The 22,527-nt window shown below is 42.6% G+C and overlaps 1 protein-coding gene across 1 annotated transcript in view; it reads left to right on the top strand.

The window, feature by feature from the left end:
* Positions 1-21,992, top strand: part of CRNKL1 (crooked neck pre-mRNA splicing factor 1) — a 101,812-nt gene extending 79,820 nt beyond the window's left edge. Inside the window, exons 10-14 of the mRNA XM_069234341.1 lie at positions 9,675-9,755; positions 11,763-12,002; positions 13,089-13,190; positions 13,369-13,617; positions 21,712-21,992. Coding sequence (XP_069090442.1) covers positions 9,675-9,755; positions 11,763-12,002; positions 13,089-13,190; positions 13,369-13,617; positions 21,712-21,882 — 843 coding nt within the window. The 3' untranslated portion in view covers positions 21,883-21,992. The remainder of the gene's footprint in view (positions 1-9,674; positions 9,756-11,762; positions 12,003-13,088; positions 13,191-13,368; positions 13,618-21,711) is intronic.
* Positions 21,993-22,527: the final 535 nt, after the last annotated feature.

Raw genomic sequence — 22,527 nt, 5'->3', positions numbered from 1 at the left:
CTAGAACTTCTAGCAGTTTTTCAAGCACTAAAAGCCTTCCAACCAATAATAGTTCACAAATACATTCTCGTCAAAACAGACAACATGACGACAATGTATTATCTAAACAAGCAGGGGGGGACGCACTCCACGCAGTTAAGCCTGCTAGCACAAAAAATTTGGCATTGGGCAATTCACAACCAAATTCGCCTAATAGCACAGTTTATACCAGGGATCCAAAATCAACTCGCAGACAATCTCTCACGAGATCATCAACAGGTCCACGAATGGGAAATTCACCCCCAAATTCTGAACACTTATTTCAAACTCTGGGGAACACCTCAGATAGACTTGTTTGCGACAAGGGAGAACGCAAAATGCCAAAACTTCGCATCCAGATACCCACACAAACAATCCCAAGGCAATGCCCTATGGATGAACTGGTCAGGGATATTTGCTTACGCTTTTCCTCCTCTCCCTCTCCTTCCTTACCTGGTAAACAAACTCAGTCAAAGCAAACTCAAACTCATATTGATAGCACCAACTTGGGCAAGGCAACCCTGGTACACAACGCTGCTAGACCTATCAGTGGTACCCTGCATCAAATTGCCCAACAGGCCAAATCTGTTGACACAGCACAACCAAAAGATCAGACACCCAGATCCAGCATCGCTGAATCTAGCAATCTGGCTCCTGAAATCCTAGAATTCGGGCACTTACAACTTACCCAAGAATGTATGGAAGTCATAAAACAAGCCAGAAGGCCATCCACCAGGCACTGTTATGCAAGTAAATGGAAGAGGTTTGTTTGCTACTGCCATATTAATCAAATACAACCATTACACACAACTCCAGAACATGTAGTGGGTTACTTGCTTCACTTACAAAAATCTAACCTAGCTTTCTCTTCCATTAAAATACACCTTGCAGCAATATCTGCATACCTGCAGACTACCTATTCAACTTCCCTATATAAGATACCAGTCATTAAAGCATTCATGGAGGGCCTTAGGAGAATTATACCACCAAGAACACTACCTGTTCCTTCATGGAACCTAAATGTTGTCCTAACTAGACTTATGGGTCCACCTTTTGAACCCATGCACTCCTGCGAAATACAATTCCTAACCTGGAAGGTGGCATTTCTCATCGCCATTACTTCCCTAAGAAGAGTAAGCGAGATTCAGGCGTTTACAATACAGGAACCTTTTATACAACTACACAAAAATAAAGTCGTCCTAAGGACCAATCCTAAATTTTTGCCAAAGGTTATTTCACCGTTCCATCTAAATCAAACAGTGGAACTTCCAGTGTTCTTTCCACAGCCAGATACCGTAGCTGAAAGGGCACTACATACATTAGATGTCAAAAGAGCATTGATGTATTACATTGACAGAACAAAAAACATCAGAAAGACTAAACAACTCTTTATTGCATTTCAAAAACCTCATGCAGGAAACCCAATTTCAAAACAAGGTATAGCCAGATGGATAGTTAAATGCATCCAAATCTGCTACCTTAAAGCTAAACGACAGCTGCCCATTACACCAAGGGCACACTCAACCAGAAAGAAAGGTGCTACCATGGCCTTTCTAGGAAACATCCCAATGCATGAAATATGTAAGGCAGCCACATGGTCTACGCCTCACACATTCACCAAGCACTACTGTGTAGACGTGTTATCCGCACAACAAGCCACAGTAGGGCAAGCTGTATTAAGAACATTATTTCAGACTACTTCCACTCCTACAGGCTGATCCACCGCTTTTGGGGAAATAACTGCTTACTAGTCTATGCAGAACATGCGTATCTACAGCGACAGATGCCATCGAACTGAAAATGTCACTTACCCAGTGTACATCTGTTCGTGGCATCAGTCGCAGTAGATTCGCATGTGCCCACCCGCCTCCCCGGGAGCCTGTAGCAGTTTGGAAGTTACCTTCAATTAATTATATATGTATCATCTCAACCTTAAATAGGTGCATACTTAGTCACTCCATTGCATGGGCACTATTACTACAATTCAACTCCTACCTCACCCTCTGCGGGGAAAAACAATCGAGGATAGAGTCGACGCCCATGCGCAATGGAGACAAAAGGAGGAGTCACTCGGTCCCGTGACTCGAAAGACTTCTTCGAAGAAAAACAACTTGTAACACTCCGGCCCAACACCAGATGGCGAGCTATTGCAGAACATGCGAATCTACTGCGACTGATGCCACGAACAGATGTACACTGGGTAAGTGACATTTTCAATATATAATATTGTTAGAAATGGGGTCTTTGGTTGGCAGTCACGTTACCCTCTGTCCAAGCAAGAACCCTCACTCTAGTCAGGGTAAAGGATAATCACCCTCAGTTAACCCCTGCTCACACCCTTGGTAGCTTAGCTCAAGCAGGCAGGCTTAACTTCAGAGTCTAGGTGTAAAGTATATGTACCAACACACACAGTAACTCAGTGAAAACACTACAAAATGACACAACACAGGTTTAGAAAAATAAGTAATATTTATCTAAACAAAACAAGACCAAAACGACAAAAATCCAACATACAAGTCAAGTTATTAATTTTAAAAGCAAAAGAGTATTAAATCCTTTTGTAAACAGTAAAAACACTGTTCACGTTGAAAAGTAGCTGGGTAGCCTCAAAATAACACACTGGCGAATGTGCATCAAAAAAGGTTAGCGATGCGTCGATTTCTCACCCGCAAGCGAGACCGTGCAACGTTTCTCCTCCTCCGGTTGGGTCGGCGCGCGACGTTTTTCCTCTCTGCAGGAGAGCAATGTGTTGATCCGGGCAAGCTCACAGGTCCGGGCAGGTGTTGCGTCGTTTTTCCGCGCCCAGCAAGGTTTGCGTCAAAAATCCTGCCGCACGGTACCAGCAAAACCGCGCAATGTGGGTTGCAAAGTTATCAGCCTCCGCCAGCGGGTGTTGCTCGTCGTTTCTCCAGCTGCATGCGTCTGTCTTCCAGCTGCGATGCCAGTGGAGCGTCGATTTCTGCCGCGAAGCCGGTGGCATGTCGTTTTTCAGCTGCGTCTCAGAATGTGTGTTGATATTTTCCCCGCACAGCGGTCTGTGTGTGGATCTTCAGTCTTGGTCTGCCAGCTTCACCTTCCAAAGCCCCAGGAACTGGATAGGGCACCACTTGGCAGGTCAGGAGTCTCAGCAGAATCCAGGTGCTGGCAGGAGAAGTCTTTGATGGCCCTGAGACTTCAACAACCAGAGGCCAGCTCGGGACAAGCCCTTGGAGATTTCTTCACAAGCAGGAATGCACAACAAACTCCAGTCTTTGTCCCCTTGCACAGGCAGAAGTAGCAACTGCAGGATAGCTCCACAAAGCACAGCCACAGGCAGGGCAGCACTTCTCAGATATTCAGCTCTTCTCCAGGCAGAGGTTCCTCTTGATTTCCAGAATTGATCTAAAGTCTGTGTCTTTAAGTGTTCATCTTATTCCCATTTTGGCCTTTAAAGTAGGCCGACTTCAAAGGGAAGTCTCTCTTGTTTGTGGAATCCTGCCTTGCTCAGGCCAGGCCCCAGACACACACCAGGGGGTTGGAGACTACATTGTGTGAGGGCAGGCCCAGCCCTTTTAGGTGTAAGTGACCACTCCTCCCCTCCTTCCTAGCACAGACGGCTCATCAGGATATGCAGGTTACACCCCAGCTCCCTTTGTGTCACTGTCTTGAGAGAGGTGCAAACAGCTCAACTGTCAAACTGACACAGACAGGGAATCCACAAACATTCAGAGTCACAGAATGGTTTAAGCAAGAAAAGGCCCACTTTCTAAAAGTGGCATTTTCAAACACACAATCTCAAAACCAACTTCACTAAAAGATATATTTTTAAATTGTGAGTTCAGAGACCCCAAACGTCTACATGCTCCCAAAGGGAATCTACACTTTAATCATATTTAAAGGCAGCCCCCATGTTAACCTATGAGAGCGCTAGGCCTTGCAACAGTGAAAAACGAATTTGGGAGTATTTCACTGTCAGGACATATAAAACACATTAGTATATGTCCTACCTTAAACATACACTGCACCCTGCCCATGGGGCTACCTAGGGCCTACCTTAGGGATGTCTTACATGTAAGAAAAGGGAAAGTTTAGGCCTGGCAGGTGGACTTGCCAAGTCGAATTGGCAATTAAAATCTGCACACTCAGACACTGCAGTGGCAGGTCTGAGCCATGTTTACAGGGCTACTAATGTGGATGGCACAACCAGTGCTGCATGCCCACTAGTAGCATTTGATTTTCGGGCCCTGGGCACCTCTAGTGCACTGTACTAGGGACTTTACCAGTAAATCAAATATGCCAATCATGGAATTCCAATTACACATACACTTTACATAGGAGCACTGGCAATTTAGCTCTGGATAGCAGGGGTAAAGTGCCCAGAGTAACAAAAATAGCAAAAACAGAGTCCAGCACAAATCAACAACCTGGGAAACAGGTAAAAAGTTAGGGGAGACCACGCCAAGGATGCCAAGTCTAACATTTATATATCTAGATATATATTTCAGCAAATGCTTTTAATTGGTTTGATCATTTCAACCATAAAAACAAATAAATATATATCACACAACAATCACAACAGATTAAAAATCACAAATTTTAAAAACTTTAAAATACATTTAAGGTATCATTTCCCAGGCAAAAATCCAATAATAAATAAAGACTTATAAATAAAATTAAAAAGGATTTACACTGTTCCGCCGGGTTCTGGCTCCCTTCAAAAAGGATCCTACCCCCCAACAAACCAATACATCAGAGACCATGCGCAGCCACAAAAAGGTTGGGCGATAACTGCATAAAGCCCCATTCCCTCAACAAGGGGAGTAAAAAACAACGCCTAAAAGGTGCATAAACATCATCACAAAACAGAGTAAAATGGATCAAGGTCTGTAGAGAGACACCATCACACGGGCAAATTTGTATGGAATTTGGGTCAAACTGTCCCAACGGGAAGCACAAATTGCTTCTGGTTACTCCTAGCCTTATTTGTGAGCTGACATACTTTCCTTATCTCCAAGAGGTACGCCTTTGGTCCCACCACCGTTTTTAATATTATGAAATCCCTCACCGGTTTCTTCTTTAATTCCTCCGCCTCCCTCTTTCCTCCTAAGATTTTCAGAAGATTCTCCTTTGCCCAGAGTTTATCAGAACATATTAAGCCCTCTGGTGCATTAAACATATCTGGGCGACCAAGGGATATGGCTACTTCTCTTATGTATGACAGCCAGGGAATCTCCCTCGCGTGAACACATAACATACAGTCACGCAGGATTTCCCTATTTAAGGATGCAGGCTCATTTGTCCAAATGGAGATCCATAACAAAAAAGAAGCAATCTTTATAGCATCCTCTATAAAATCCAAATCCAGTTCAGCATGCAAGCAAAAGCCAGAGGTGTTTGTCCCAACAGCCATCTACAAAAATGATGCTCTTCTATCATAGGGGCCCTGCCATCTGAGTAACCCCAGAGTAGTGCCCCATACATTAAAACTGGAAGACATTTATGCCTGTATACTTAAAGCAGGGGCTTAATAGGTTTATTACCCACTCTTGATGCAAACTCAAAGGTAGCACCTCCTGTGGCATTAAAACGCACCCTTCTGCTGGAGATACAGAATTTCCAGATTCCCTTTTCATCAAAAGTTACCTCTAGATAGGGGAATTCCTATACCTGGCTTATTACTTGATCGTTTATCTTCAGCCCCCCCCCCCTCCCCCCACCCCCACCCCCAAACCCTACTCAGGGGTTTGCCATACACCATAAAGTGTGATCTGCTACTATTGATCTCTAGGTCTAAAGCAGACATGAAGTTTCCATACTCTTTAACCAGCTCACAGAGGCCTTTCATAGTGCAGGCCATGAGAACCACATCATCCGCATAGATCAATACCGGGACATTCTTACCATTGATTATGGGAACACCCTTACATCTTCCCACTAAGAAGTTATACAGCCCATTTGTGTATAAAAGAAGGAGGGTGAGGGCCAAAACACACCCCTGTCTTACACCCCTACTGAGCCCAAATGATTCTGTCCATTCCCCATTCGACCCACACCTCACAGTTGCATTTGTTCATAGTTGGAGATAAAGAAGCAGCCCCACAATTTGGGAATCCAACCCCATCAGGGTTAGCTTTTCCCATAACTTGCTTCGATTCACCTTGTCAAAGGCACAGCTGAGATCCATAAAAGCAAGATACAGTGTACCCTTCTTTGCTTGCGTATATTTGCAAATCAGCATGAGCAGTTTTAAACATTGCTCTTGAGTTCCAAGCCCTTCCCTAAAACCATACTGCAGCCTGCTCAGGACCCCATTTTCAATCACCCAATTCTCTGCGCCTTAACACAATTTGTCCCAAAATTTTCACTGACGAGTCAAGAAGTGAGATTGGGCGGTAAGATTTTGGGTCACTACGATTGACCTTTTTATTTCCAAGAGGTGGGAATCCCTGCACTTACTGCTGCATTTAGAACATTGAGCAATATATGTGCCCACAGCTGAGGGCAATATTTATATGAATCAGTGGGAATGGCGTCGGGCCCAGGGCTTTATGGCTGGCACTACGCTGCAAAGCCTCCATCACCTCATTGAGTGTGAACCTAATAGCCAAATTTGGGGGGTGACCATACAGTTCGCCCATTTCCTCTCCTTGAGTGCCCCCCAAAAAGATCCTACAGAAATGGCTCACCCAGAACTCCGGGGCAATGTTGCAGCCCAACCCTTCTGTTGTTTCTGTCTCGAAAGTGCCCCTTTTTACAACATTCCAGAACAGGCTTGACGCACGTTCCAAGTCCTCCCAGGCCTGCTCCTTAAGCTGCTGTTTCCCAACCTTCAAAACAGATTTAGAGTGAGCCCACGCTCTACTCACATTGGCCTTATCTCTTGGCTGTGCCTTTAGTTCCTTCTTCAGAGATTTCCTTGCCTCATAACACTGCTTACTAAACCACCACCCCTCCTGATACTTAGAAATAGGCTTAACAGCTGTGGTCATACACTCTTTAATAGCTCCATTAACACTGAACACGGAATCCATAACTTTCCCCCGAAAGGGGGATTCAGCCAAGAGGGTCCCTGCTATCAAATTTAGATATATATTTATCTATCTAGATACAACTGTGTTTATCTAGATTTATATTCAGTGTAAAAAAAAATCAAAGGTTATAGAGACATTATAGTTAGGCTTGCATTGTAAACGTACAAAACCATAGAAAATCGGCTGTTATAGTTACAGTTACCTCAAGTAACTATAACTCATGCCCTATGGTAACTATAACGGAAGCCCCCCCCCCAACATGCACAGTATTTTCATCAAAAATTTACTGCAAATATTACATTGATATCATCAATGATGTTATCAAAGGTGTCATGAGTGACTTAATTTGTGGGGTAATTAGCAGTGCATGGCGAGGGCACAAGTTATAGTTACTTGAGATAACTCTAACAGGTGAATTTCTATGGTTTTGAATGTTTAAAATGTGAGCCTAAGTATAACGTCCCTGTAACCTTCGTTTTTTTCAGTGAATTTCTAATTATTGTTTCTTAAAGTAAAGTAATTTTCATTACTATATGTTAAACCAACCAGCGCTGCAAGCCCTGCACAGTGGGGGTTGGCCACATGGCCTGGCCTGTGGACAGACTCTGCGGCTAACTCCCCTAACCACCCAACTCCACGTTGCGCATGCCATTTGGCTGTGCGCAGCTGGAGTTGGCTGCACCCTGTCTCTCTAGGTGTGACAGGGTGTATTCTGGGTGTGAGAGTGGCTGTGAGAGTGTCTGTCTGGGTGGGAGAGTGGGTGCGTCATTGTTTTAGTGGGTGTGTCAGTGTCTGTGTGGTTCAGTGAGTGGGTGCATGAGGGTTTCAGTGGGTCTGTGAGTGGGTCTTAGAGTCCATGTTGTGAATTTGCAGTTAAAAGTTTAACAACTTTTTTTTTATGTTTTTTTTTTTTTTTGTTGGTCTGACCTCCGCACCAGAGCTGAGGGGTCAGACTGACTTTACCCTGGCCCTTTTTCCTTCTTTTAATTTGTGTTTTTTGTTGGGACTCGGCTAAAGCAGAGTCACTCGATGGCTGCCAGCACTTCCTGGTTGAAGTGTTGGCAGACAATCGGAGTTCTGCATTTCCTTGCATGAGCTTGTCATTATTGGTGAAGACGTTTTGATGGATCAGCGGCCCTAGATATACAAATGTGTTTTCCCTTTATTATCTCCTAAACTACTGAATGGATTTACACCAAATAAGCGTAAATGTAATCTGCATACCGAAAGCTAGCTTTCTGATAAATTTCATGTCATTCAGTCCAGCGGTTTGGGCTGTAGGCATGTCTAGAGGTCCTATGGGAATTGACATGGGAAACACAACTTTTTTGACCCCCACCATCCCCCTTTTTCTTGGCCTTTGAACAGCCCAAAACTTTCCATACACAACAAGAATCACCAGGGTGCTGTTTCCGGTAAATTTTGTGAAGATTCGTCAAACTGTGGCAAAGATATAAGCAAGTCAAAAATTGAAACAGAAACACACACATACTGTGATGAAAATGTACACCCTCTGAACTCTGGAAGCATTTTAATTGCTTATTATCAGGGCCTAATTAGAGCTGCTGGTTGCCAGTGGAGCCATCAGGAATCATGTTTGGGACTGGCACTTATTTTTCCTCATCAGATATTTCCCGAGAGCAAGAGAAGGAAAATCACACAAATGGGGAAAGACGGTGGAAGAAAGAAGGAAAAAAGTCACCAAAGGAGAACTGGGAACCTGCAAAAGTGCGAGAAAGGGCCTGGTTGTGTCTCCTTGTGGATTAAAGGGGTATTCTGTATGTTGACATTTAATAGCACTGGCCGGTGGCTTCTGGTGAGAGTTTTGGGCACCAGCACTCATTCTTTTACAACTTAAGCACTGCTTATTCTTATTTACAGCCAGTGTACAGATTGCCCTAAAGACTTCCATTTTTGAAAGAAAGCGCTCTGCTGTTATTGTGGAAAATTTTCCTTAGACAATCAATGAACACTGAGAGAAATCGGTTGCTACGGTTGCTACAACACTATACACAGATTTTTAAATATACTCTTGGTGCCCACTGGGCTCAGCAAATTGCATACCTACAGATTAACTATTACAAAGTCTCAAAGTGTATGCACTACTCTAGCTTTATAGAGTCTAATCATCTTTACTGACCTCGAACTTGTCTCATTCTCTAATAAGGTACACAGTCACATCCTAATGGATTAGTGGACAGTCTCAAGGTATTTGCAGACAACGTGTTGGCGCTACAATACAGTAAATTTGTTAGCAGCAGCCGCCACTGCCCATATTCTCCTCCATAGGCTTTACTAAGTAGACCTTCACGATCTGTACGACCATGGAACTTGTTCCAAAAAGGCGGTCAGTGGAAATCAGAGACTTCATTAAAATGTCTTTTATGCTTGATATGTACATCACATTCTGTGAGGAGACGTGTAGTCTAATGGGAAACATTTAGAAACAAATTTGATCTTTAGTAGTTTCTGGATAGATAGCATTTTTGTTTCTTGAAGTTAATACTTGCCATTATACTTATAAATGTATCAACAGTTTGTCAGATGTTCTGCCAAATGTGATTTTTCTTTGGAAAATATTTTTAGAACATGCAAATAATTGACTTTCTGTGCTTCAATAAAAAAATTTGGCTTTTTGTTTTCCAGTTCACGTTTGCTAAAATTTGGTTACTGTACGGTCAGTTTGAAATACGACAGAAAACTCTTAGTCTTGCTCGAAGAGCTTTGGTAAGTATGGCTGTGAATTGCATTTCTCAGAAAAACAAAATTATTTGTAAATAAAATTGTTTAGAAAACAGTAGGATTTTTTACATTGCAAATACTTTTTATATCCTTCCATCCTCACTCAGGAACTACTTACCATGTTCATGGCTCTACTTTACAGACATGAGCAATTCGAAAGGGTAGTTGAGGCTTGGCAGTTATGTGATGTTTTTGCAACTTAATGGCACCTGATTTACTGCTGGATTTAATTGCTTCCTAAGGTTTTAAGAATGTGTCCCTTTTCTATTTTTGAAACAAAAATAAACTGCACCTCTTGCATATGCTCTCAAGTTTTAAAGTTCTCGATAGGCTGTTGGAAAGACTTTTGTAGAGACTTAAACAACTGACACAGCTCGGCCCCAGATGCTAGGAGTTGTGTATACCTGACTGACACTTTTATGTCCTCAGTACCTTTTACCTTCACCCATTTAAGACTGCAAAGTTCTTATTCATTGCAAATCAAGTCAAGTAAGACAGATACTGTTTTTGCTGGAATGGTTTTATACAACTCTTGTGAGAAAGAATCAATTAAATGCCCTTGGTCTGGTGGAGGTTTTGGTTTTCGTACTGCAGATATGTGTTGCTAGCACCCAAGTTAAAAGTAATTCACATCAAGAAGAAGAAGCTTGTCTTTTGGGTTGAAGGAGTCTGCTTTGATATTTAGGCTCACAGAGTCCAAAGTGCTTTGTAAGCTGTTATCATGCTAGTTTATTGGATATGTTTTGGTTCATTGGATATGTTTGGTTGCAGCGGGTGTTAGTTTTTAGTGGGCCTGCGTGGAAGGTATTTCAGTGTTGTACGTGATAACCAGAGTTGTGCTTTTATCATGATATGTGTCCCGGTACAACTGCATTGACAAGCGGAGACATGATACTGATCAGAAATTGGATGCTTTATCTTACATGGTGTTGATGTGTTTGGTTGGAAACTTAAGGGAATGGATTATGGAAAGTGGTTTGAGATTGTGTGTGATTGACCGAGGCTGCACATACTTTGTAGCTGCAAACCTGTAGCTGCGCTTTTGCTTTGTACAGATAGAGGCGAGTGAGACAAAGTTGTGTTTGTGCATACTGTTTGTGAGGAATATTTAGTTTGAGATCTAACCCAGATATAGCGCTTGATTCTGTGGCAAATGGTTGTTTGTGCACACTTCCATTATATGGTGGGAAAGAGCTACATCTTTAGATTTCCTGAATTCTCCGTGATTTTCAATGTTTCTAGTTTTTGCCTCAAGTGAATGCCATAGGTTTGCTGCCTGTGAGGTTCCCTAGATGAGTTTCTTCTTGTAGAAGGGGCCACCCATTTGAGATGCCATTCTGCGTCTGAGGCCATGTTTCGTGAGTGTCTTTGCAGTTTTACTTGAATGGAGGATGTACCCTTGTCCTGGATGTCCAAGTGGGAAATGCAGAGGAACTGGGAGGCACAACATCAGGCCATAATTAAAAAGTGAATTGATTGGAGGCTTGGGTATATGGGCCCATTTAGAAAGCACTGCTTATGACTTTATTCATGTGGATATCCCGAAATGCTGAAATCCATGATCACTGTCAGGTTTCTTAAGTGATGCCATGTAGCAGGTAGTGGGCCAGAAGTTTATAATGTGGCAAAGTGTGCTTCAAGAAATGTCCAGCTGTGTTCCTGAATTATATTGCTTAAGTCATTGCATTTTCTTTGAAATATGATAATTTGTGCTGTTGAAATTAAGCTTGTTCAATTTCTTTGCAATAAAATTCAAATATGGTTAGTTATTAAAAAAGAAAAGGGCAACAGCAGCTAATCAGGTGAGTAATTTTATTTTGAATTACTCACCTTCCCCCTCTCTAACAAAAACAGTTTGAGTTAAAAGGCTCACAATGATAAGAAATAATTTGTCTTGCAAGATGTTTAAAAAAAATATCAGTGTCTCCGTAATGAAGTTCTATCATCTTCTTCACAAGTTCATAACCACTTGTTTTCATTTTAATTACCTAGGGCACGTCAATTGGTAAATGCCCCAAAAACAAGCTATTTAAAGGTTATATTGAATTGGAACTGCAACTGCGAGAGTTTGATCGATGTCGAAAACTGTACGAAAAATTCCTGGAATTTGCACCTGAAAATTGCACATCTTGGATTAAATTTGCGGAGTTAGAGACCATTCTTGGAGATACTGAGAGAGCAAGGGGCATATATGAATTGGCAATCAGTCAACCGCGCTTAGACATGCCAGAGGTAAGCAGCTTGTTCTGACTTTAATAGAATATGAAACTGGTGTTTCACTCCTATGTAAAGCTGCCGATTTACTCGGGATGCTATATATTTACATAAATATGGAGTGTGCAACCTCTTTGATTAGTGATACTTTCATTCATGCTGGAAAGCAACTATAGTTAGGGAAACAAATTCAGTCACTTTTGGAGGTAAATGTAAGTGAGTGATCAAGGTTCTTACAAAGGAGCTGTTATTATAGGTAGGTAGTAAAATTAGCACAAGTGCTGCATTAACCAAATGACTGCTGCTCTTGCGTTACAGAAAGGGAAACGTTTTAAAATGCATTTGAGACAAAAATATTCAACAATTTTGCATTAAAATACTCATCAGCCCCCATGCCCAATACTGTAGTGTGTACCTTAAGTGCATAAATTGTTTGAAAGGGACGTCCAGTTGAAAAATGTTTTTTTCTGTGCTTGGCAGACAACCTTCTCTTTATCGTTCCTTGAGCCTTTATTATGCTTGCTAGAGGACATAGTACTTTTAAGCAGCATATTGCTCTCTTGTGTGACATTTTAGCCATAGATGGGGGTGAAGATTTCCAGCTTTCATATCAATGTACACCAGGAGGATTCCCTCTGAATTTGGCCCATTCATTTAGAAGAAGCCCTCCATCACCTACTAGTAAATGTGTTAAAGAGCTTTGGTTAGGTTGGGCCCTTTGTCCATTCTTGAGACCCACCCAGCACATAGAAGCAGTCTGTTTAGGTTTTGCCTTCAGACTCTTTTCCTCAGTAGGTTAATAACTAGTATGGATTTGTGGCAGTAGGCACCACCATACAGTGCATAATGATCACATGGCTTTTGACTGGGTGTCTTGAAAGATTCATTTGTCACTAAAGAGAACAATTTATCCTGTCTCCAGCGTGTTATGATTGCTTTACACTTTATGCTGGTTATTTTTCCCATACTGGTTACACAGTTTTTTCATTCAGTATTTGTCAATACTGATATTAAAAAAGACACTGAGAAGGGTAATACCATAACACACTTGTAACTAAATCTTATTGTTTTGTAACCTATTGTAACTGAACCAAATCATTTTAGGTGCTGTGGAAATCCTATATTGATTTTGAAATTGAACAAGAGGAATATGAGAGAACTAGAAATCTTTACCGTCGACTACTTCAACGCACTCAACATGTCAAGGTATTTTATAGCAAGAGGGCCTTCATTTCCATTTTCTTAAAATATTTCTCCCCAACTTGTTTTGTTCATTCTTGACCTTAATGTTTCAATATATATCTGCATCAGTGTGCGTGTTTTGTGTGTGTGTGAGCTCTAGCATTACTTTCATGAATTTTAATCCATGCTGCTCATTTCACAGGTATGGATCAGTTATGCCCAGTTTGAACTGTCATCAGAAATGGAAGAGAATGTGTCCAAGTGCAGGCAGATTTATGAAGAGGCCAACAAATCTATGAGAAATTGTGAAGAAAAGGAAGAGCGACTTATGCTTCTAGAGTCCTGGCAATCCTTTGAGGAAGAGCATGGAACAGGAACCAATAGAGAGAGAGTGGAGAAACTCATGCCAGACAAAGTCAAGAAGAGGAGAAAGCTCCAGGCTGAAGACGGGGTAAGTTCCTTCAAAATGAGGAGGCATCTATTTTTGAACTTTCTGAATGTATGTAGCCTTGTTCTGGTATTCCTTTAAAGTATGCACTCTTCTGGGTACCTTTTAGGCGAGTTCTTTTAGTAGCTAATAAGTGTAGCTAATAAGTGGAAACTATCACATTTGCGTGCATCAACATCTGAATAGCCTTTCTCCAATTTTCACATGTCATTTATTTTTAGCACTACAGCATTCTTTTTTGCGTTTTAGAAGTGGTATTTCCGATGCTGCATTTGCATGGCCTCAAAAGGTATAATTTGTGAGACCATCTCACTACTGACGTTTACAGGAAATTAGTGCCTTCCGTGAGGAACTTCCTTTCCATTCAGTTTTAGCACACTCTCATGGTGTGCATGGTGTATCAGTCTTCTTGTACATATTTACATAGCAGTGCTCATTAGTGCTTCCATGTTTGTTATTCTGGCTATATAGGTGACTGAAGGCCTTGTCTGTGAATTGTTACATGACAGTGATACATCTTTGCTCTTTGATTTGAATGTGTACATGTATGTGTGACGGTGGCATGTTTCCTGCATGTCAGTGAGCATGTGCAGTGCAAAAAGTCAACATATTGGCTTTTTCAGTTCTTGTTATAATGCAACAGGGTCATTGCTTTCATTTCTTCCCTTTTTAATTATCTAGAAAGTGATTGAAAAGTGCACCTGTTGTTGAAACAGGTAACTTATTCTACTGGCCCAGCTTTGAGACACCAGTGCTGGTACTGACACTGTTTGCTCCTTACAGTATGAGGAGATAGTCATTTGTCTTTCTTTAAATTATTTCTTGAAGAACTAAGGCTGTGAAAGCATGTCTATGTTTCTCATACCTTTTGCTCCCCTTTTCAACGTGCTCTTTCTGTTCACGGATTGCTGAGTTGTCTTTTTAAAGTCATATCAGTGTATTAAGAAGCTGATCAGTCTACCAGTTTCTAGTCAGTCTGTCTCCTTCACCAGGGAAGCTAAAGACCTGTGACCGCCCTTTATTGATATCAAGCTAGGGCTATATTCATACAAATCTAATTGCCATCTTCAAATTCTGCTGGGTATATAAGCCCTGTCACCTCCTGTCTATCTTTACCTTTAAAGGTAGTATGGTTACTTTCAGAAGACCTAGCAGAACTAGGCCACGCACATATAGCACATGTTCTTTAAAAGTCACATAGCAAAACATTGAATTGGGAAAACTTGCACTACCTTAGCACAGCAAATGTGGCTTAAATGTGAACGTGAAACAGTGCAAGTAGGATTAACAGTAGGATTAACAAACAAATGTACTCATGCCTTTATGGTGATATCACAAATGGTTTACTTTTTAAAAATTGAGCACCTTTAAAGTTGACTGGGTCAGTAGACACAGAAGGAGGTTTTGCAGACAACCCAACGTGTAATCCCTCAACCTGAAAGTAGATGTATGTACTCCGCCTCACCTTTTTCCTGAAAATCACTTGACTGGGCAAGATGCTTCATCTGTTCTATGTGCTCATGTGCTATATAGTCAAGGATTGATTCTTGAGTTAGGGAAAATGCATTAGTACAGTAGAGTCCTGGCATAGAGTGTAGGAATATTCTCACTGTTCTCATTTAGGAAGAGTTGGGCAGCCGCTAGATGATGTCCGGAATGTCAGTTTCGAGGGTGCACAGCCTCCAGAGGATAGTCATGTCACATTCTCAAAATGTTATTGGATCTGTTAGGGGTTTCAGGGGTTTGTAGATTGGAACTTACCAAGACTTAAGGCATGAAAATGTTGTTTTGGTTTATTTGCAGAAACCTAGGTGCTATCATTAATGTAGAAGAACTTCAGCGTTACTATGTTTCATATACTGTTTAGATGAATCTTAATTTGTATAAAAGTAATTTTTACATAGTAAATATTTTAATTAAGACACACTCCTTTTAATCTGTTTCCTGCAGTAGTTAACACAAGAGGTTGATACTTTTTGTATTGACAACATTGAAACAAATCATTCTGATGGATAGTTCTAACAGCAGATTCCTCACCCTAGAGTATCTTTCAGGTAACAGAATGAATCCAGAGAACTTTTTAGTAATGCCCCTGTCTACTGATTGATGGCACCACACTGATTCCTCACTGCCCTGACAGTAACAGAACTTAGCTGAATATACATGTCACTCCTGTGCACAGACATCAGTTCCTTTCTTTACGCACCTTTTCATGCAGATCCAGAGCTCCGCTCCTACTTTTGTCAGTCTGCAGATGATTTCAAACAACTTTTCATCAGTGTAATAGGACATGATGGCCCCACTGAAATATGACAGGATTCAAGCTGTGCTGCAACTACAAGAAGCAGATGCCAGTCATGGACCTGCACAGGGTGTGCCTTTGGTGTCTGGCCGCCTGACATCACTCAGGGTTGTGTAACAAATGCACCCTAATTCACCTGAAGGTAATTTGAAACAAGGAGGTGAAGCTGTGCACTTCCGAACCTAAGAAGTAGTGATCTTCACACAGACCCTGCTCAATCGCCACGTCACAGGCGTGGACCTGTTCACGGGCCATAATCACAACTGCTCCACTTCACACTTGGAATTTTTCAGTAAGTCCAAACATAAGTATAGAAAAGTGAAGTGGGGTTTGTACTCATCTATACCACCCTGATTCCAAAGAGAAGGTGTCAAGATTTGAGCTTCACTCCCTTGACTTTACCAGCCACAGAACCAATAACTCAGCTGGTCTCAGCACCGCAAGAGTTTCCCAGGTCACCTTCAACCCCACATCATGTCGAGACCTCCACAGGCAAAAAGGGCAAATCGCTAATGCACGGAAGCAAGGGGCCTCCCTCTCCGCAGACCTCATCTGACCACATAAGGCCTATTGACTCCACTGGTACAGATTGGTGCCCTAGTGTTGGATGCCGACGTCAGCCCAGGCTCGGCTAGTGTTATACTAAGAAATTACTAATGTGGAAACAGTTGTTATACAGTCTTAGCTAATTTGGCCTTTACCGTGGCACATCTTTTAACAGATGCTCCATTTGATTTTTGTTCTGATTCTGATACAGTGCACCCTTGGGCACTGATGATGCTACTGATGCTGATGGGGAGGGAAATGACGTGCATTTCTCCTGTTATACTAATGATGACTTAGTCATTGATTTACAAAATGCCATCAGCTTGATACTGCCCCTGAAACTGAACTTGACTCAACACCTGGGCCACCAACTAAAAAAAAAAAATGCATTTGCGTTGGTGGTTCAGAAGACAGCTGAGGTAGTAGAGTTAGGGCAGACTTCCAATAAGACTAACACAAATGTTTTAACAAAGATTCTGCAGCCGGGGCCGACGACATCAGAACCCTTGCTTCATTAACAGCCTCGTGGGTGGCTTTAGAGCTACTTGTTCGAAACCATTTTCTTGTCCTCCCATTAGTCGGCATGCCGCCAGAAATAGTAGCTGCACCTCGTGATCCAGATTTTCTCACAAACTACAGTACTCTGGAAAGTCCTTCTGTGCAGACTTTGGCCAGCAAGGTGAATTTGATTTAATTTCTGAGGAAAGGATTGATGCTTTTGGTAAGCAAATGTTTTCTTCTGCCAACCTGGCACTGCAGTCCATAAAGGCAGTACCTTAGGGCATCTGTGACTCAGGTAATCCGTGATGGGAAGAACAGAAGCGCTGAGGCTTAAATACCATGGATGCATTGGCAGGTGTGCAGCCCCTAAGCACTACCGATTTGAATGGCTTTTGCTTCAGAGTACTGACGTGGCCAGGTGAAGGTAAGGGATAGGAGAATAACAGCAGGGAAGGAGACCAACAGCAACAAAAATGGCGAGGTGAAACATGAACTAGATTAGTGACCCTTTCCTTTTTGACCATAGGCTGCTCTTTGAACCATCCAAGATGGCCATAGTACAATGCTTTCTGGACCTCACGGTTCCAAAGCTTAATATGTCCCAAGCCTGTCCTTTGTTCACTTTATGAACTGCTGTCAATAAACCTTTTTATGAGGGCTTCGAAATTAAAATCACAAATACTTTTACTGGGGTGAGATAAATCAGTTTGATCGTATACATAGATTGTTTCTTTTCAAGGACCTGACTGTGAGATGATTTTAGTGATTCTTTACAACTGACTAGTAGGAGCTAGTGTTGTGCTCTGCAGGTGCCTAGACAAGGTCAACCAGATTTCCAGGCAATGTGCAGGCATTATTGATGTACAGGCCTTTTCATGGCTCTTGTCTCTTTAGAGAAAAGACAGACTCTGCTTTGGAACAGATTAAGGATAGTCTGGCCACTGCACGTTCCTTGGGGTTGTTGACTCCCAGAAATCCATTTGCCTCAGAGTTCCACAAATTTAGGGGCTACTCCAGATAGCTATCCTATAAGCAGGGACAGCCTTCCCAGAAGCAGACAGCCCAGTCATTTCTTGGCTGTGGATGCAGCACTTGTAGACATCGCACACGCCAGCAGAGGCTTTAGCTCTGCCACCTCCTCTTCTCCTGATACAGCTACCAACAAGCCGCTTTAGTTTGTCCTCAGCGACTTACACCTGACTGGTGGTGGGCAGGATTCAGTACTTTCTCCCAGGTTGGCAATCTATCATGTCCGACAGATGTTTTGCGATCTTTCCTAAGGGCTGTGCCCTGCTGTTCCTTTCCTTTCCTTTCCACCCAATATTCCTTCTGCACCAGAACACATTTCAGAGGAGCATCTGTCCAGCCTGCTGCAGTAAACAAACCTCTTACTCTCAAGGTTACCATAGAACAGATATCTGATTCCAAAATGGAGAGGGTTGTACTCCTGTTACTTCCTTGGATCGGAGCCTCAGGCCTATCCTGTACCTTAAACTCCTATAAGCTTCCTGCTGAAGGACACATTCCGAATGCTCACTCTCATTCAGATCCTACCTGGTCTGCACCTGAGAGACTAAATGGTGTCCTTAGACTTGCAGAAAATGCATTTTCATACTCTCGTCCTGTTGTCTTACAGGTGCTACCTGTGATTCAATGTGGCCCAGAAGCAATGTCAATTTCCTGTGCTCCTCTTCTGCAGCATCTCTGCACCATGTTTTTCTCAAAAGTGATGGCAGTGATTGATGCCCACCTTCAAAGGTTGGGGATTTGCTGTATTACTGTACCTCGACGACTGGCTGCTGAAGGTGAGCCCGCCAAAGTAGCCATATGTCACCTCTGGACGAAGGCGGAACTCCTAATATCGCTGTGGTGCACCATAAACAAGCTGAAATTCCACCTGATGCCTTCAAAAGGCTTTTATTCATTGGGGAATTTCTGGAGACAGTGAGGTTCAAGGCTTTTCTTGGTAGGGCTCCCTGAATGCCAACAGTATTAAAAGCTTTACAAATTGAACTTTCTGCAAGAGCACCAGTTAAGAGACACATTTTTGTTTGAATCGGGCAAGGCATTCCTGTATACTTCCCCTCCCACTGCCTGCCCTGCTCAAAGTTTTTTTTTATTCAACCAAGAATGACCAGGCCCAAGATGCCCCTGATCAAGTTACCACTTCAAGAGGGCCTCCTATCTCAGCAACAGGGCAAGCAACTAAGCATGCACCTCCATGTGTGGAGATTGAGTGGTGGCAATTAACTGCATTTGTCATCCTCCCTGCCAGACACCCTTCCATGAAATCTACCCACGCTGGGTGCTGGGTCAAATTTGTAACCTGGTGCCTCTGACATTGATACCTGACAAGTAAAGCTGGTGAATGCCCCCTTTTGTTTGTTTTGCTGTTGCCTAGCAGGGCCTTGCAGTGGGAACTGTAAAAAGTTATTTGTTGGCCCTTTTGGCTCTTCTGTGTTTGCCAGACCAACCGTTCTTGTTCAAGTCACCAGTTGTGATGAGGTTTAGCAAAGGTTTGACATTTTCCTCCCAAACCATTTGTGATGTCCGAGTGGCATCTTAATTTTGTCCTGCCTTTTCTTATCTATACACACTTAAAGCCTATCCATAGTTGTTCACTGCAGCGCTAAACTCTGAAAACTTTTTCATATTGTGATTATGTCCACTCGTCGCAAGAGGGAACTGTAGGCACTTTAATACTGATGCCTTACTCCACCTTACTCCCAGTCAAACTGGTGCTGAAGACTTGGGCATCTTTTTGCCTAAGGTTGGGACTTCCTTTAACGTCACTCAATCAGTCACTCTACTGGTGTTTTTTACTCCCCCACACCCTTCAGAAGAGGAGGAGAAGCTTCATTTGTTGAAGCCCAAGAGCACTTTGAATAGTTATATTGATCTTATCAAGGCTCATCAAGTGGAAGATCAGCTTTGTGAGGGGCTTTCTGGAGAAAAGAGGGGGAAGGCTGTACAGAAAAAGCCCTTGACAGCATCAAGATCTGATAGGCACAGGCCAAGGAACAGTGCCTGAAAGTTCTGAGAGTCCAGTCTGCCTGGGCCAAGGCCTCTGGCACTTCGTTGGTACTGGGGCATGAGAGGTGGGGGGAGCTGCCAGTCCTTGATATCTGCCAAGCTTCAATATGGGTATTGTTGCATACGTTCATGAAGCACTACTGCCTTGGAGGGAAAGACACTTTGCCAGCATTGTTCTACAATTCTTTTTAGTATTAGTATACTCTGCAGATCCCCTGCTTTGGTAAGTACTGCTTTGGTATCTATTTTAAGGTGAAGAATCTGTGGTTAGCATTATCCAGCAGAAGTTACTTACCTTTGGTAATGCTTTCTGGTGGATACTGTATCTAACCACAGATTAGTTATTCCCCTTCCACCTACTCTTTCTGAGGAGTGCCTTTCTCTAACATCTAAAAAGATCCCAAGTTACTGATCAGCACATTGCTACCAACAGTTGTTCTATGTTTTGTGTCTGAGGGCACAGAATGGGGAAATCTAGAAACTGGTGTCAGCGTGTAGGGGTGGCCCTTATATGCGGTTCCACTTTGTCAATTTCTGGGCGAAGTCGAGTCAGGGCAGAGCTACACAATGCCCTCTTTTGGCACATGGAGGCAGTGCTGGAAAACTCTCCAGATCCAGTCTGGGGGCTGGAGGTTATTCTAAAGTGAAGGATCGGTCTTCCGTTAGATAGAGTATTCACCGCAAAGAGCATAACTGAAGACGAGTCACCTGTTCAACCTGTTTGTTCCTGAATGTACAATGCATTGTCTGGCTGATGATAGAAAAATGCAGTTCACACTTTTAATTCAGGATCAAAGACTCTTTAGGGCTTATGGAATGCAGTCAGAAAACCCATCTGGTGATGTGGTATTTACTCACACCTCTAATCTAGACAAACGTCCAAGTTAAACACTTTGGGCCTCATTACGACCCTGGCGGCCCCTCCACTATACCGCCAGGCAGTCCTAATCAAGCACTGCTCTCCTCGGGATTATGAGTCCCCGACCGCCAGCCTGGCCACGGCGGTAAACACCGCCATGGATAGGCTGGCGGTAAGGGGGACTTGGGGTGCCCCTGGGGGCCCCTGTACTGCCCATGCAACTGGCATGGGCAGTACAGGGCCCCCCAGGCATAGCCCCATTGCGCATTTCACTGCCTGCAGTGAAATGCGTGACGGGTGCTACTGCACCCTCTGCACATCAGCATTGCCGCCAGCTCTATTACGAGCTGGCAGCAATGTTGATGTGACTTTTCCGCTGGGCCAACAGACGGTAACACTGTTACCGTCTACTGGCCCAGCGGAAAAGTCCAAATAGGGAGCCAGACAAACCGCCAACACTGGCGGTATACTGGCGCCCGCTGCTTCGGTGGTCTTCTATGAAGACCGCAGAAGCTGTAATGAGGACCTTTATGTTTTTCAAGCCCATTCTCTGGGGTACGTACAGTTTGCCCTAGAGCGACCTTTTTGTTTGCATTCTGTAGTCTGTATTCCATGCATGTGGTAGAGGCATACATATAATGACAAAATAGTTTCTGTACTTGTACTATTTATAGCAAATGTATTAATGTTATAGAAAGTTTTATCAAGTTATACTAATGTGTGGGTTTTACTGTACATTTCTTTCTCTCTTTTCTTTTTCTTTATTGGTTTATCACTGTTAAGATGTATGTCACTTTTCTTTGAGAATATGCTCCTGTGCAAAAAAGAGTGACTTTTTTTTAAATACTATTTACAGTCGGATGCTGGTTGGGAGGAGTACTATGATTACATCTTTCCCGAAGATGCTGCCAATCAGCCCAATCTCAAGTTGCTTGCAATGGCCAAACTGTGGAAGAAACAGCAACAGCAAGAGTCCGAAGCATCGGAGGAAGACCCAGATGCAGAAACAGAGGATGTGGAGTCCTGATTATCAACCTCTGCAACTTTATTTGTACATTACCAATGATGGACTAAACTTAGCTGATCATCTTTTACGTTTGTAAATAGACATGCTTTTTATAAATGTGACTAAGGAGATTCATGGGGCTTTGTTTCTTCTTTTCCTTGTAAGAAGCGCCATACTTGTGTATGAGTTGTCTAGCACATTGGTCAGATTAGCTGTTCCAAAAATATTCTATTCAAGTGATGATTGGCTTCCTTCCTGTTGGCAAGAATAATTTATTCGGAAATTCAAGATAACTAAATATTTCACTCTAATCAGTATTTCAGCCCTTCTCACCAAGTTTTCAAAAGCAATATGAAGGTGTCCTCGTTACTTAATCTAGAGAAAGAGTAGGTATTTATGTATTCGTCATGAAAAATAATTTGTAAATAATGTTTTATAATTTATTACAGTAACATTGACCGAAACCTGCACACATTGCCATAATGAAGCAGGATACTTCTACCGTCACTGTGCCAAAGTTGCAGGTGGGCAAGTTGGAAAATCCAAATGCTAAGCCGAGCCAGTGCTTTTGATGTTTGATGAGTTGATCCAAGGACCACTTTAAAATGTAATGGAAGCACTTTCAAAATGCAAACCATACAAAGCGTAAAGCAGATCTTTTCATGG

The sequence above is a fragment of the Pleurodeles waltl genome, chromosome 5 (genome assembly GCF_031143425.1).
Source record: "Pleurodeles waltl isolate 20211129_DDA chromosome 5, aPleWal1.hap1.20221129, whole genome shotgun sequence".
NCBI classification, from domain to species: Eukaryota; Metazoa; Chordata; class Amphibia; order Caudata; family Salamandridae; genus Pleurodeles; species Pleurodeles waltl.
Note: the sequence above shows the minus strand (reverse complement) of the source record. Positions and strands in the feature narration are given on the sequence as shown.